Source organism: Odontesthes bonariensis, chromosome 18 (genome assembly GCF_027942865.1).
Source record: "Odontesthes bonariensis isolate fOdoBon6 chromosome 18, fOdoBon6.hap1, whole genome shotgun sequence".
NCBI classification, from domain to species: Eukaryota; Metazoa; Chordata; class Actinopteri; order Atheriniformes; family Atherinopsidae; genus Odontesthes; species Odontesthes bonariensis.
Genome location: NC_134523.1, coordinates 17,755,985 through 17,771,062, shown reverse-complemented (window position 1 = coordinate 17,771,062; position 15,078 = coordinate 17,755,985). Strand labels below are relative to the sequence as shown.

The following is a 15,078-nucleotide window of genomic DNA, read 5'->3' as shown; positions in this document are numbered from 1 at the left end:
AAAAGACTTTATCTACAGCACAAAGAATACTTCCTCCTGTCGATGCTGCTCAACTGGAGCTTCACATGGAGGCCGGTGACAGCTGTCCATAAGCACACGAGCGACACAAATTAATCTCCATATAAGCCCTGCACATGTACAGCCACACATGAATTTGTCAGAAGCACAAAGTTTTAAGGTTCACAAACGTCCCCAGTATAATCCCTTGGGTGGTAAAACACCAATAATGTCTCTGGCACGTACACTATGACTGTTATGCTTTTGAAGAAACTTGGTCAAACTGGGCCTGAAGACTTTCTAAGCAGCTGCGCTCACGTTTGTGAATTAGCTTCGAATATTCAGAAGAGCTGGAGCTGATGGGAATGTCCTTAGTTTCACAAGGTTACTTGAAAAACCAAATTTTGACCCGTTTAGAGTTCCTGATGATTGATGTCTGAGTGAAGTCATGGGATCACTAAAGCAATTACAAGTGTGAGCAAGGGGTAAATGCAGAGTAAGATTCCATTGCAATCCATTCAGTGGCTGTCGAAACATTTCACCAACAGATAAAGAATTACAATGTCATGGTGGCACAAGAGAAAGTCAGAGGATCACCTAAATATACAGGCTTTACATGTTTCATACAATCTGAGTCAAAGTGATGGAACAACCATCTGTAGTGCCACACTATTTGAATATGGGAAAAAAAACCATCCCAGTCATAATACCTGTGCTCATTCACAAGTCTGTGATTGGCATCAGTGTGTGTTCAGCAAACTACACGATGAAACTCGGTTGCAGTTTTCCCCCTCGAGTCTCGAGCCCACTAACAACACGGAGAAAAAAAAGAAAGCATGGGAGTAAATGGCCTTTTGGTCACATTAGAGGACCGTGGGAAGATGAATACCCAACACAAAAGCGATTGCCGTGTGTCTATGCATGATCACGGACGGGCTCCATTTGAAATTACGGTTCAAACAACGAGCCCTGTGCCAAAGCTGGAAGGCAACAGCAGAGGGCAGGAGGAACCAGAAAACATCTGAAGCCAAGTCTTTTAGCCGTTATCGCCTTCTGCATTTCATGCCGGGTTTATCAGATGACCACGGAAGCACTTTGAAGAGGATAAAGAGAATGCAGCATGGAGGAGTGCGTAAGTGTGTGCATGTATATGTATATGTGTGTACAAGTGTTTAAATCAGAACTGCTCCTGCTGGTTGTTGCCGATTAGTCATGACGTTGTGCTGTTTATATGTGTAACCATTCATTAACTGTGCCCTCTTTAATACCAGCCGTGTCTTTCTGGCTCAGTAAGACGTTAAAATTGGCATAAAAATCTTCAGTCTGCTTTGAGAATCTAAATATTTGAGTACATATTAGTGTGTACGCCTGCATAATGACATGGTGCTGATTATTCAAAGCTGCACTGTGGACAAAGGCCAGACTCCTGCTTGCACTTTAATCTTCAGCAATATAACATCCGGCTGTACAGATCAATTTATGATAGCTGAGTGTTGGTTCATTTTTTTCTGCCAGTCTTTTTGGCAGACAGCTGTTGAGATGGTTTATCTATCCGGAGGAGACTGGTGGAGCGAGCAACTCAACAACCAAAAACACGCTGACTGACGTCGGCATCCTTAAAGTCACAGTAGTATAGCCGCGTATATCCATATAACGGGAGTGAACAGGGCATAGACAATACAGCCTCTAAATATTGCATTATCCGTCTTTATTTCACCAATACTTTAAGACGAATGAATGAATGGACGCGTACTATTGCACTGTTAGTTCAGAGCTGCCGTGTTGTTGTTATCCGGGGCTATCGGGGGGGCTTATGGGAGCTTTCTACACACGCGTCTAGTGGGATGACTTCATCGATTCACTCCGGTAAGGACGTCCATCGTACTCATGTCGTCAAAATCTGATAAATATCCTACCATGTTGCACAAAACTAGCAGTAGCAAACTCTGTGTGAAGTTAGCCGACTGTCACGGAGCACAGAGTAAATAAGCTGTGCTGCAGCGGCACGCTGCGATGAAGTCATCTCAGTAGAAGCGTGTGTAAAAAGCTTCCTATAAGCCCCCCCGATAGGCCCGGATAACAACAACATGGCAGCTATGAGCCAACAGTGTAATAGCACGCGTTCATTCATTCGGCTTAAAGTATTGGTGAAATAAAGACAGATAAAGCCTTATTTAGAGGCTGTATTGTCTCTGCCCTGTTCTCTCCCGTTACATGGATATACACGGATCTGGAGTAATCTAAATATCTTCCGAAGGACGCCGACTTTCACCAAACTGTTATTGGTGAGTAGATGAACGTATTCTATGCCAGAAATGAAAAAAAAAAAACAAAATAAACCTGAACATCTCCTTTAATCTCATCTCTTTATATCCTCCCTTCTCTGATTATGCCAATACCCAGGCAGAGGATCTCTCCATCTATTCCTCCATATACGACTGTCACATTCTATAAAGCCCTGTAGGAAAATACAGACTTGGCAATATCCTGATTAAACAGACAGTGTCAGGTGACAGTGTGGTAAAAGACTGGGCTGGGTTAACTGGTGTATGCAGCACTTTGTGTGCAAGGCTAAAAAGAGACGGCGTGGGCTGCTAAGACCCTTGCAGTGTTATTGATGGAGACATACAAGCTTGGTTTGGTGCTCTCTGCAGGAGAACTCCTCTGCAAAGGAACACCACATCACCCAGAAGGAGTGGGTTTGAAGAAGAAGAAACAGTAATTAGGATAAAGAAGACTCGATGTTCCAACGTGGGAGCTCTGCATAATGATCAATTCTCTCCCGTCTTATTGTTTTGTATTTGTCACCATCTCCGTCCCCTCTGTCCTGTTATTTTCATCTTCCCATCAATCCTCTCTCCATAATCTCTTATGTCCCCTCTGCGGCGTGATCGATGAAGCTGGATTTGGGGTAATCCGTTTCATTTGATGCCCGTCTCTCTGCTGGCCACAGATATTTAGGAATGAGGAAGAAGCATGAGATTTTATTTTATAGGCGCTCCTGCTCCCTCAGACACATGCAAGCAATATGTCGCTGAGGTGCCGTGCCTGGACTGTCTTTTTCTTATCTCTCTCATCAACCCCCTTATGGGCTTTTGCCTGAATTCATTAATAATGCAGAAAATACTGGATAAACTGCTCCTAACAAAGTCTTGTGCCTCTGCTGCACAAAGACAGGTTTGACAGCAGAACCACGTCAGGGCGCGGAGTTTATTTTCAAGAACTGCTTTAAGAATTGGAACAAGCTGCACAACCTATGAGGGGGGATTTGCTGAGAAAAATGCCTGTAATTTCAAACACCTAAAGGCGCATTAGGACCTTCTGTGCTTTAAACGATAGTGTTATGTTCTGTTTTAGAAGGGAGAGCCGAGCATTAGATGGAAGACAGCTGCAGAAGAATATTTTGTGGAAGTCTGATGCAACCGAGCGTTTCTTACAGCATGGCAGGTTCCTGTCCTCAGAATTTTATAACCGCAGAGCAGCACAGAAGCACCTGTTGCGCTGAATCAAAGACAGCCACACCCGACAGCAAATTATCACGTGAACAGTGAGCTGCAATCAAAGAGCTGGAACCAGACCTGATTATCTCAATTTTTTTCTAGGCTACAACTATTATTTTCATTGTGGATTTGAAGGTTTTTCTAACAAAGTGGAAATGTGGAACCAGTTCTTTCCACCCCAGAAAGACCTTCACTGGGCCCGAGCAAAGAATCGCTCACATCAGGACTAAAGCCTGAGCTTCAACTTGAACACAAAGAGCAAGCACACCAGTTCAGTGTTGTTTTTCCCCTACTGTTTAATGTCAGCAGTTGCATTTGTGAGCGTTCCCCAACACACCACAGCGAGCAGCAAATGTAATCACAGTTTCTGCTGCATTTATAAACGCCGTCGGGTGCTTTAATATCACCAGCTGGAGATCGTAGCTTCTGGTCAAAACGGTGAGAATAAATCCCGTTTCCACACCGTTCATAAATACAGATGCTGTTTCCGAACGCCGATCAGCGTTCATTTTGTCCTTCCGACCATTTTCTCATTCTGACCGTTCTTTAACTGCATTTCTTAACTCAACTGGAGACAATAAGACATCAGTTTGAAGGGGGAAAAAAAGAGACATACACTGATCTGTGAAGGTGAACGTCGCAGCACTGATGTCGTCTGCTTGAATTTGCAAAAATATCGGGTCAGACATTATTGGAAGAGACGTGGCTCTCCAGCTGGAAAACCACACCAATCCTTAGCTGGTTCCTTGAAGAACCAACTTAGCACTGGCTCTAGCACCAGCTCTGAACCAGCATTGAAAGCATTTGTCATTTTGTTCCATGAATTAATCAATTAGTTTAGATATTCTGTTTTGAAGATAGTTTTTATGCGTTTCAAGACATATGAGCAAAATCAGCCATCAGTACTATGACTGGGGATGATCCACAGACCAACACCTACAGTATCAGAGAGGTGCGGTCAAGATGGGAGGGAAACAATCAGGAATACTTACAGGATAAGAGTTTTACAGATAATCTGAATGTGTTGTTAGGAATCTGTGAAATTGCAGGCTGGTGAGAGCTACGAGGAGGAGCTCGCACAAGTTAGGTGGAGAAGGCTATCGAAAACGAGAGAAGCAGCAACTACATTACATTCATTTTGCAGGCAATTTTATCCAAAGAAACTTAGAAGTGAGGAACTGTGGGGTTCGGCATCTTCTTTCTTGAGGATTCTTCATAAGCAGACTGTGGGAAGTTGGAGATCTAACCAGCTACCTTTTGATTTAAGGAAGACTCTACTTCCTTAAGCTAAAGCAGCTTCTCGTGTGATAACACAAAATCAGACTCTGTAAGCCCTCGTGTCTCACAAACAGATATTAAAGTACAACAGAAGAGACATTTTTACTCAAATCCAACCTTTCTATCTTTTTAATGTGTTTGCGCTTTCTCCAACTGTTCACATTTCATGCAGTTAAGTCACGAAACTCTTGGAGTGCACGGGCCAGTGCCCACTGGCCACTTTCTACCATTGTTGAAGCAAAAGGGAGTAAATAAATGACAGTTGTGATACCTCCACACTTGTATGATTTAGTTTGCTGTTCTTGACAATCGCACTCTAGTTGAGACATGTACATAAGTGTAATGGAAACAAGAAAGGCAATGACATCTACTGGTGGGGGAGGCCCGATAAGCACATTCACAAACCCCCGTTCACTGAATGAGGAAAATGGTGTAGAGTTTTGAGGGGACTGCTGGAGTAATGAAATCAAGTCAGACGTTCAGTCAGCCTAAACTAGCTGCTGGATTGTGTGTATTCGTCAGTGGTGGCGGGTGATCTGTTCTCACCATGTAGAAGTAGCAGAGACAACAGCCAATGGTCCAGAATACCGAGCCAGTCTTCACCGATTTCACCTGGAAGGAGAAACAGAGAGCAGGGCATGATTCATCTGTAACAGAAACTTCAATGCTGGAGGAGACTCCACAAATAACACTCCACATTTTCTCTGATAACGTTCTGGCATTCCAACTTAATTTCATTAAAAAAATAAATCTGCGATCAGGACTAAAGGCAGACTTGCCTCCTCTGCTGCATAAACATTTGCTCCTCTTATTAAAATGCTGATGCATTTTGAAACTTGCTTTCGCTTTATAAGGTTAAAAGTTGTTTTCCAAATGGTTTATTGATCACAGCAGATATGGAACAGTAAGCTGTGGTGACAGAAGACCAGTTCAGACGAGGCTGCACTGCAGTACATTGTAAACAAGCCAGAAGCTGATAAAGCAACTGAGTGTGAAATTTAACATTTAGAAACATGCTTAAAAGCGCACACACAACAGAAGCAGCGCTTCAGAGTGACCTTTCAAATGATCCAACTCGGATTACCAGTGAGATTGTGGGGTTGGAACTGCTGTCAAGAAGCGTGATTGCATCCAACAATGCCCGTTTACCAGGAGAGGGGAATCAATGATTGCTGGACCAAGGTGATGTCACCCCGCAAAACGCTCCGACACAGACCTCCGAATCAATCATCTGCACACTCCAGTGATGCTTCACAGTTAGTGCTGGTTGAAATGTGCCACAGAGAGTGAGTTCAAGGTGAACTGATTCTTGCAAGTGAACATGGAATTTACTTTTAGCAGCAGAGGGAAAGGAGAACATTTCAGAGCCTTGTGGCTCTGCATGGGGTGGGCTCGACAGGACAATTAGGGCCCCGTCAGATGACGTATTTGCACTGATTATTAATCTAAATCCTGTCTGGTCCCCATAGGTCTTATTTATACTCCATTGCCCCAGTCATTTTTACACAAACCATAAGCTCGAAGCAGGTGTAGAAGTTCGTAACGTTAAGCCTGGACAGTGATGCTTTACTTGTTAAAGCAAAGGAAAATGGCATGGATGAACTTTGAGTGAAACACCAAAAAAAAGCTCCTTAAGTGGGGGTTTTTGGGCACTTTACAGGTGATTCTGCTCCTTGTGGTCCTTGGTTAGAACTGAAGTTCCTTCATATGTAGTGAGTTTGCTACACACACATATATATTTAGATATTTAGTCTCTGCTCATTTGCTGTAAAATAGCTTAATCAATAAACAGAAGGAAACCTTACAGCAAATCGATGTATATTCTATGAACTCTACTACAAATGAAAAAAAAAAATCATGGTTAACAGAATCCTAGAAGCACCTCTCTGTCTCTGAAACATTAACCAAAACCACAAAATACACCTTCTTTAAAGATGAGAAACACACACTGAAAACAGCTGCAAAGTCAACCAATCAGTCTTGAAAGAAGGATTCATTCCAGGATCCCCAAGACTGCATTAGTTTTCCATAACTGTACCAACACATCTGACAACTTGTACACTCCCAAAGGCAGAGCCACTAGAACTTCTCTCATAAATGGCTTCTTCAAGAGAGATAACGAGAATTACGACAAAGAAAGATAACAATAGCTGTTGGAGAAGAGGCCGAGTTCTCCTCAGACAATAATCCCACTCGAGCTGGGCCGAATCTATGAATGCAGGTTTATCCAAGTTATCCACTTCTTATGTGTACAAGCTGCGTTCAACCGGTGTCCGGGCCGCCGTCTCCACCAGCCGCTGCTTGCTTTGTGAATACGCAGAAGTCTCGCAGTGCAAGACCAGTCCAGCTAATTAAACGTGAGCCAAGAGAAAGAGTGGAATTACCGTTACAACAATGCAGGCATGGTGAGCAGGGTTACAGCAGGAGAGGGACGCGGTGAAACTGCGTGTTCTGCGAGTCGACGTCAACGCTGTTCCTCTAACATAGAGCAATGGCTTTCAAAAAAGCTGCTCTACTCTGTGAGAGGATTCAATTATAGATTATGGGAGGGTTTTTGTGTGCGTGTGTGGGGGGGGCGGGGGTTAAACAGAGACTAAACGAGTGGAGTTGAATGGGTTATTAGCAGTTAAAATGAAGGAGTCGGATAATGAAGACTGGGCAGAGACTTGAGAGAACAGGAGGATATGAGGGATACAGAGATGAGGATGAGGGAAAAGAAGGGAGAGTAAGGCCGGACGAACAAGAAGGAGGCGGCACAAAACAGAAAAAAGCAAGAGCTTTGACAACTGCAGAGACAAAGGAAGACAGCCAATTAACGAGAGACAAGATGGAAGGAGGTGGGAAAGGTGGGAAAAATGCAAAGACGAATGTGGATAAATGAGACTAATAATGAGAAGCAGTGGTGCATGACCAGGATGATTGGTTTTCAGGGTTCTTGCCAAATAGAACGGAGGATATGCGAATCAGGGTCGATGAGATTTATTTATTTATTTTTCTGATAACACTGCTCTGCTGATGACACGTTACATTATGGGGAAGTGATGGAGATGTATTACCCGCACACGAGATAACGGGAGGCCATGTTACCGAGGCAAACGCGCGGCCCCGGTACAACCTCACACACGGGCAGAGGTGAAAGGTTTCTGGATGACAAGCTAAATGATGACTGGCCTCCCAGCACAGACTCATTGCTCCAGCATACATTACGGGAGAAAAACTTCAGAGTAGGCATGGGCCGGTATGAGATTCTGACGGTATGATATGAAATTTCAATAGGCATGCATTATGTTCCATGTGTTATCACCATGATAGTCTGTTATAGTAATTAAAATATTGTTATAGGACTTTTAAGTGTATTGTGTTACCTTTTCTTTGTTTTTTATGAAATAGTGTGCTTCAGTGGACACACTTGGGAATTGTCGATGCCTTTCAGGATGCAATGATAATAATAATAATAATAATAATAATAATAATAGAAGATCGGTTTTATATAGCGCTATAGTTCTGCAGCCTGCAGAGCTGCCTGCTTATCACTCACAGCAAGCGGGGTTGCACGGGGGGGGGAGTGGCACTACGCTGCAGCTGCACACGGCGTGAGGGACCTCCACTTTCTGTCTGACGAGACGTCACATAAAAATAAATAAATAATAAAAAAGAAAATAAAAAAAAAACGCTCATACCGCAGGGACGGTATGACAGAAAATTTTAGTGGTTTTGAAACCTTGACTTTTTCATACCGTGGTATACCTTGAAACCTGTAACCGGCCCATGCCTACTTCAGAGATCTCAGTTTAGAAAGACAATGTCGTGTTTGAGTAACAATTTTAAAACAGAGTGAAAGCAGTAAGTGCATTTCAGGCACCAGACCTTCAGGTTCACCTCTTACCAACAAAAAAAATAAATAAAAAAAAAAAAAAAAATCAATAAACTGCAGGTTTCAGCTGAGTTTGCAGTCCTTGCTGCTGAACTCATTGACAAAAATAGTGGCTTCAGACGTTTCCTCGCCTTTCCTTTTAAATGTAATACATCAAGCCTAAAAATATTGAAAAATGTCTTCTTGTTTAGCTGCTGTTGCACATAAGTAAAACCAACCGTCTGATCTGAATTGTCATTTGATGAACTGCCTTTTATCTACACATACACTCACATTTTTTATATATATATATATATATATATATATATATATATATATAAAAAATGCTGTGATTTCTAGTTTCAAGCAATTTCGGTCTAAAAGCCAATCAAATTCAGAGTAGTATTGTACTATACTCGCTCACACAGACGTATGCAAACATTACTTGCGTGTGCTTGGCTTTCAGAGGGTTTGAGGGGGTGTAAGTGAGTGGAACTATCAGCCGTTTGGCCTCGCTCTGCTGAGTCGGTACACAGACGCACAGTGAGCACCGTTTTATCAGGCGACTTAAATTGCAGACCCAAAAGTGCTCACACAGACACCTGGACACTGAACTGTGGCAGGACCCGTGACAACGATTGAGATGAAAAACAACGAGGCAACAGACTCACGCTACTTTAAAACCCCGTGTTGAAATACTTTGACGCATGATGGGACTAAGTTGTATCAAAAGACACGACTGAATTCTCGGATGGATGAAGAGCCCCTTTCACGTAGGCGCCGTCTTTCCTTCCAAGAGTTTCACGCCGAGACAAACGGCGATGAAAAGGCCTGATGAAATACCTGCATCACTACCCTCTAACCTGGATGAAAGCCTCCACTGCGCAGCTCATCTTCATACTCAAACACAGAGAAACACTAACACTTCCAAAGGAGAAATAAATATTGAACAAGCAGCCTACGAGCTTCCATAATCATTTAAGACAGCCAGTGGCATTCTTAGCCAAAGCTCTTTTCTGCTCACAAACTGAACCGCCCTTCAACGAGGACGGTTGCGACTACGTGTTTTCCTGCTAAGCAGCCTTTCTGAGAATCAGTGCCTCCGACGTTCGGCAGATAAATCACGAGGGGAATTTGTGCCTCAAAAGGACATTTTATCAAACACGATCCTATAAACAAAACCCAGCATTGCAAGCTTAAACCTTTGACAGTGTGTCACTTCCAATTAGCTTTTCGCACCTGCTGCTTTTGTTTGCCAACTGCCAGGAAATATTCATATGAACTGCAGTTTAATTTCAGTAAAGGACATCTTAAGCACATGCGGCTCTCCGTGTTTACAATTCAAACATCTGTGACGATCAGGAAAACATAAATCTGCATTTGTCGTGGGAATATTTGAATATTTACCGTCGCCTGAATTTGGCTGAGAGTGCTGTGCTGTAATTGAACGATCCAATAATGAGCCGAGACAGAACATTTATCCTGAATACTGATGTGCATTGTTGTTCGGCCGGCAAACACACATCTGCATAACTGTGCAACTCCCGCAGGCTTCGCACCGTTCTGAGCTGTAAAGATATTTCTTTATGAGCTGCAGGTGGTCACATAACACCACTGGTGAAGTTTTTATAGGCAAGTGGATGATACAAATGCGTTTAATTCGGCTGCTATGCTTTTCTTTTAATCCAGCACACTGGAAGTGAGCCAATTATTTCTTCCAACAACTACAAAGCTACAATTGGTCTATAACGGACACGTGGCTTGAATGCATGAGCGCCCTCTTGGAGCAATAGGACTAAGGTAGTCCATCATGTTAATACCAAAGGTGCTAAGAGGGAAAGAAACAACACATTACTATTTGGCCCATTACACGCAGCAGCAGAGACATAGAGTAGATTATTGTTAATAGATTAAATGTTTATATTTCTTTCATCATTTTGCTCTTCCCACTTCTTTACTGTTTAAAGTCAAAGGAGTTTGCAGATGACATCATGGACGATGCTGAATCAAAGCTGGGGGACAGCCATGTTTATGTTTACAGCCCAGCTGGAGGTATATTGGATGCAAGTATGCTTTTTTTTTTCATATATATATACTTTACTATTTACAAGAACTCAAACATATATATATGGCCTGTACACTTTACTATTTACAAAAACTCAAATCTTAAAAAAGTCAAATATTCCGTTTGAGGCCACGTTAAAGTATCCCCGTCATATTCATCTGATCCAGGTTGCTCAGGTGTGATAACGGCTTCAGAGTAACCCGTCACCTTTATATCCCAACACTCCCGGAACATGAGGAGATAATGTTAACAGAATGGTTTTCACAGACTCCACTGAATAGCAGGATGTTGTACAAGTATGTGCTTTAAAGGATAAGATCGGTTTTTTGACATTGGGCCCTTGATTTCACATTATAACATGATGTTCTACTCACCCCTGCTTGTTGTTGAACATTTGGAGCTGTTCCGAAGATATTCGAGAGGCGTCTGGCTGCTCTCTTGAGATATTCGGCCATGAAACGGTTTCCTATGGGCAAGCTTATACAGGCACAAACTATGCTGTTTATAATTTATTAATTACTCTACACTAGCACTGATAACGTGGAGGTGCGTCGCTTACTTAAAAAAATCCGGGTTATTGTAATTTTGATTTTTTTGTCGTAAAGTGGGTGTTACTGACGTCCTCTTCATGCTACTGCCACAGACAGCCCACAGACCTGCTGCCTATTTATTCATTCGGCTAAAATTCAAAATTAGTAACCCGGATTTTTTTAAGTAAGCGACGCACCTCCACGTTATCAGTGCTAGTGTAGAGTAATTAATAAATTATAAACAGCATAGTTTGTGCCTGTATAAGCTTGCCCATAGGAAACCGTTTCATGGCCGAATATCTCAAGAGAGCAGCCAGACGCCTCGCGAATATCTTCGGAGCAGCTCCAAATGACCAACAACAAGCAGGGGTGAGTAGAACATCATGTTATAATGTGAAATCAAGGGCCCAATGTCAAAAAACCGGTCTTATCCTTTAATGATATGCATTTACAAAACCTGCTTTTTTTTTTTTTCCTCTGGCAGTTCCCTCTGGCTTCAGCAGCAGAAACAAGATTAACCCTCAACTGTTATGACTGTACCGTCTGCTCCTCAACCTAGAAACCAAACGTCTTCCCAGCCTGAACTACTTAGATTTAGAGGTCAAGAATTATGGGTTTTTCAATGGCTGATGCCGATCTTTAGGGAATCAGGGAAGACGATTGCCCATATGTGATGCTTTTTTTGGGGTGGGGTGTGTGTGTGTGTGTGTGTGTGTGTGTGTGTGTGTGTGTGGGGGGGGGGGGGCTGATTTTCCTTTTTCCCTCCATCTGATAAAACCTAAAAGTAAAAAACACAAAACGACAAATGCTATAAATGCAATTCCAAAGTTGCCTCATCGCATCTTTTTATTAAAAGATAGCAACTAAAGCCTTACTTGTTCTCCAAGGAAGTCGCTTTGGGACAGTTACTCTTCCAAAAATTTAGATTACAGGTCAACACACACCGAGGTCTGCTGGTAACATGGCTATTAAAATGACACGAGGTGCTGCACTCTTTTACCGCTTATGTTTTCCCAGCAACAACACCGCGCTGCCTGAATACACGTGCCTGTTAACTAGCTTAGTATGCTCAAGTACTGGCCAATGCAGATTATTTCAATTATTATCAATCATTTTAGCTTAAAAAGGTAGAAATCGGCCCAGATTGATCAACCCATCTCATTAGATTAGCTCAGACTTTATGATAACGAAGTTATCATATGTAGCCTGCAGGGCAACTTCCATCGCATGTGCGGATTCCTTCCTGATCTAAATGTTGCATGTACAGTCAACTCCTCAATGTCTGCTTTTACAGAAAAAGCCACTTACAGTTTTGTTAGGCTGTAATGTGGAGATGTTGTATTATTTCTGTCAAAGGACGAGTTTGAGCAAAGCATGAAAGCATGAAAGAAGTAACAACCACGCTTGTGCCACTACGTTGAAGGGAAAAATCCTCAATGCTTGACTAGGTCAATTCAAATAAGACAGAAGAAAGAGATGATGATAAAACCATTTGCAAAGCACAGCTCTTCAATTTCACACGGGCTCACATGCTCGTAAGATGGAGTCATACGAAGATAGCTGCAGGGCTGAATAACAGCTGCTGATGCAACTGAAAGAGTGGACAAGCTGAAATAAAATGAAAAGTCTTTTTCACACATCTTTCATCTTCAGTGCAGTGTTGCAATGTCGCCCCTGCAAACATCTGAGCTCTAAAGGAAAATAAGAAAAATCCTATCTGTGGAACGGCTTTGTTCGGTCGACATCCATCTCGCAGCACAAGGATAACAGTCTTTTAATCAATGAAAGGATAGAAAAACTAACACAACCAAAAATGTGAGGAGCACATCACACTGCACGTATTTTCGTAAAATGGGGACATTCCACCTTCAACTCGTTTCACTTCTGTTCTGAAAGGTCATCTTAGTGTGAAGGTTTTAGAGTGCCAGTTGTTGTATCCTGAGCACCACATGACCCATAAAAAGAAGCCCAGCGTGCTTTTCAAGGCTGAGGATAAATAATTCAACATTGACAGGCAGCAGAACTTGAAAGTAGGGCTGCTTGCCTGGCTACTTAAAGCCAGCCTGTCATAAAGTAACAAAAGGCTCTGAATTTGGTGAGCATGCAGATAGCTTTATAGGACTCTGATTAATCACAGAAGAAGTTTAAAGTAAGTTCTTTAAAGGAAACAATGGGTCCCATCCACATTACAATTACGTTTCATTCTTATGTAGAATAAAATCTTAATTACAGCACCCTCAAGTCAAGTGTCCAGTGTACCTACCCAGAGGTAGTAGGTGAATTGGAGGGCAAAGATGGCAATGCCTTCATTGTCAAAAGAGCCCGCCACAGACCGCGAGATGTAACCTGGGACTATGGCAATGAAGCAGGCTGCCAGCAGCCCCGCACCCTGGTTCCACAGCTCCCGGGTCAGCAGGAAGGTGGAGACGGCAGTCAGGCCGCTGAACACGGGTGCCAGAAAGACACACACATCGCGGATGTGAACTGTGATGTGGAGCAGGTTGAGCATGTAGTGGATGAGGCCTGCAGTCACCATCAGCCCCGGGTATACCTGAGGGCAGAGAGAAAGAGAGGCCGTCAGAAATGGGAAGAGGGATCTAAGAGGTAGCAGGGGGAGTGAGGCGGAATTGATTAGGTTACTTTCAGCAGCAACTTGAAATGCCTCTGCAGGATATATCTGGTGTTAAATTACTCAAAAATGCAGCAGTAATGGTTAATTTCTAAGTTGAACAGTTGCGTATTTGTTTTAATTTTGTACACAAAAGGACAGATTTACTACATATTAAAACACAGGAGGAGTTTGATGCCATATGCTCAGTAAATCTAGCCTGGCTGACGCGTCCAAAATCTCAATGAGATGGTGGTCTGGGAACTAGGTGTGCATTTTCTCGTATTTGAGGCGTGGCTTACGAATGCCTGGAGCAGTTTATTGGGCGCTACGAATGTCTATCAAATGACTTCAGGTTCTTCCCATGCTGCTTTGCGCGCGATTCATAGCCAATTGTATCACTTATACCAGATGACGACAGAAATTCGACGAGGAAGAAGAAAAAAAAGTCAAATAAAAGTAAACTTGCGCTCTAAGCTACTTAAATTAACAACAAAGTAGGCCTATATGCTATATTCTACATGAATTTTTATGTTGTAGAGTTGTGGATTTATTTTATCAATGGAGAAATTGAGCAGCCTTGCTTTGTTGTCTACAGTAGTAGATCAACCCTCATCTTACTTTGAAGCTCCCAGCTCCCAGAAGTGACGTCAACGCAGCTTTAGAAGCAGAAAAGCTATCAGGCTTGTGTTGATGATAATAATAAACTCCTGGACTATGTACAAACTTCCAAATGCATCGTTTTGTGAGTACAGACCATATTTGTACTACTGTAGAAGTTTGGTGTCATGACATGTGATTTTAGTGTGGTAATTTTGGAGATACTGCCAGGGTCCGTTAGCGCTTGTACTAAGCTATTCGGGATAACTCAGTAACTCAGCTGATGTTCAGCCAATATCGGAAAAAGTTCGGGTGGGCTACTTGGCTGGATGTCACGGTTCAAATGACCTTAGGGTGAATCTACTCCGAAACACTTTCTAAGGCTGCATCGAACGGTAACGTTGTGTCCGCTGTCATGTTGGATTAACACTCTACAAGCTTCGGTGTAGCGCATGGACGTCGTCATCGTCTTGCTGCGCGCGCCCCCCCCGTTCTGTGATTGGTTCCCAAACTCTGGCAAAAATAAGGGCGGTGGTTTCCAGGCTGACTTTGCAGTGAGAATGAAATCGAGCGCAAAGCAGCATGGGATTTCCCAGGCTACAGTAAATCCGTCTTTCCTGAGATCTAAAACATATTTCTAATGATTC

At 42.7% G+C, this 15,078-nt stretch overlaps 1 protein-coding gene across 1 annotated transcript in view; it reads right to left on the bottom strand.

Moving 5' to 3' along the window:
• LOC142368160 (dolichyl-diphosphooligosaccharide--protein glycosyltransferase subunit STT3B) overlaps positions 1 to 15,078 on the bottom strand; it is an 83,208-nt gene that overhangs the window by 25,314 nt on the left and 42,816 nt on the right. Inside the window, exons 3-4 of the mRNA XM_075450254.1 lie at positions 13,487 to 13,774; positions 5,322 to 5,387 (exon numbers count right to left, since the gene is read on the bottom strand). Coding sequence (XP_075306369.1) covers positions 5,322 to 5,387; positions 13,487 to 13,774 — 354 coding nt within the window. The remainder of the gene's footprint in view (positions 1 to 5,321; positions 5,388 to 13,486; positions 13,775 to 15,078) is intronic.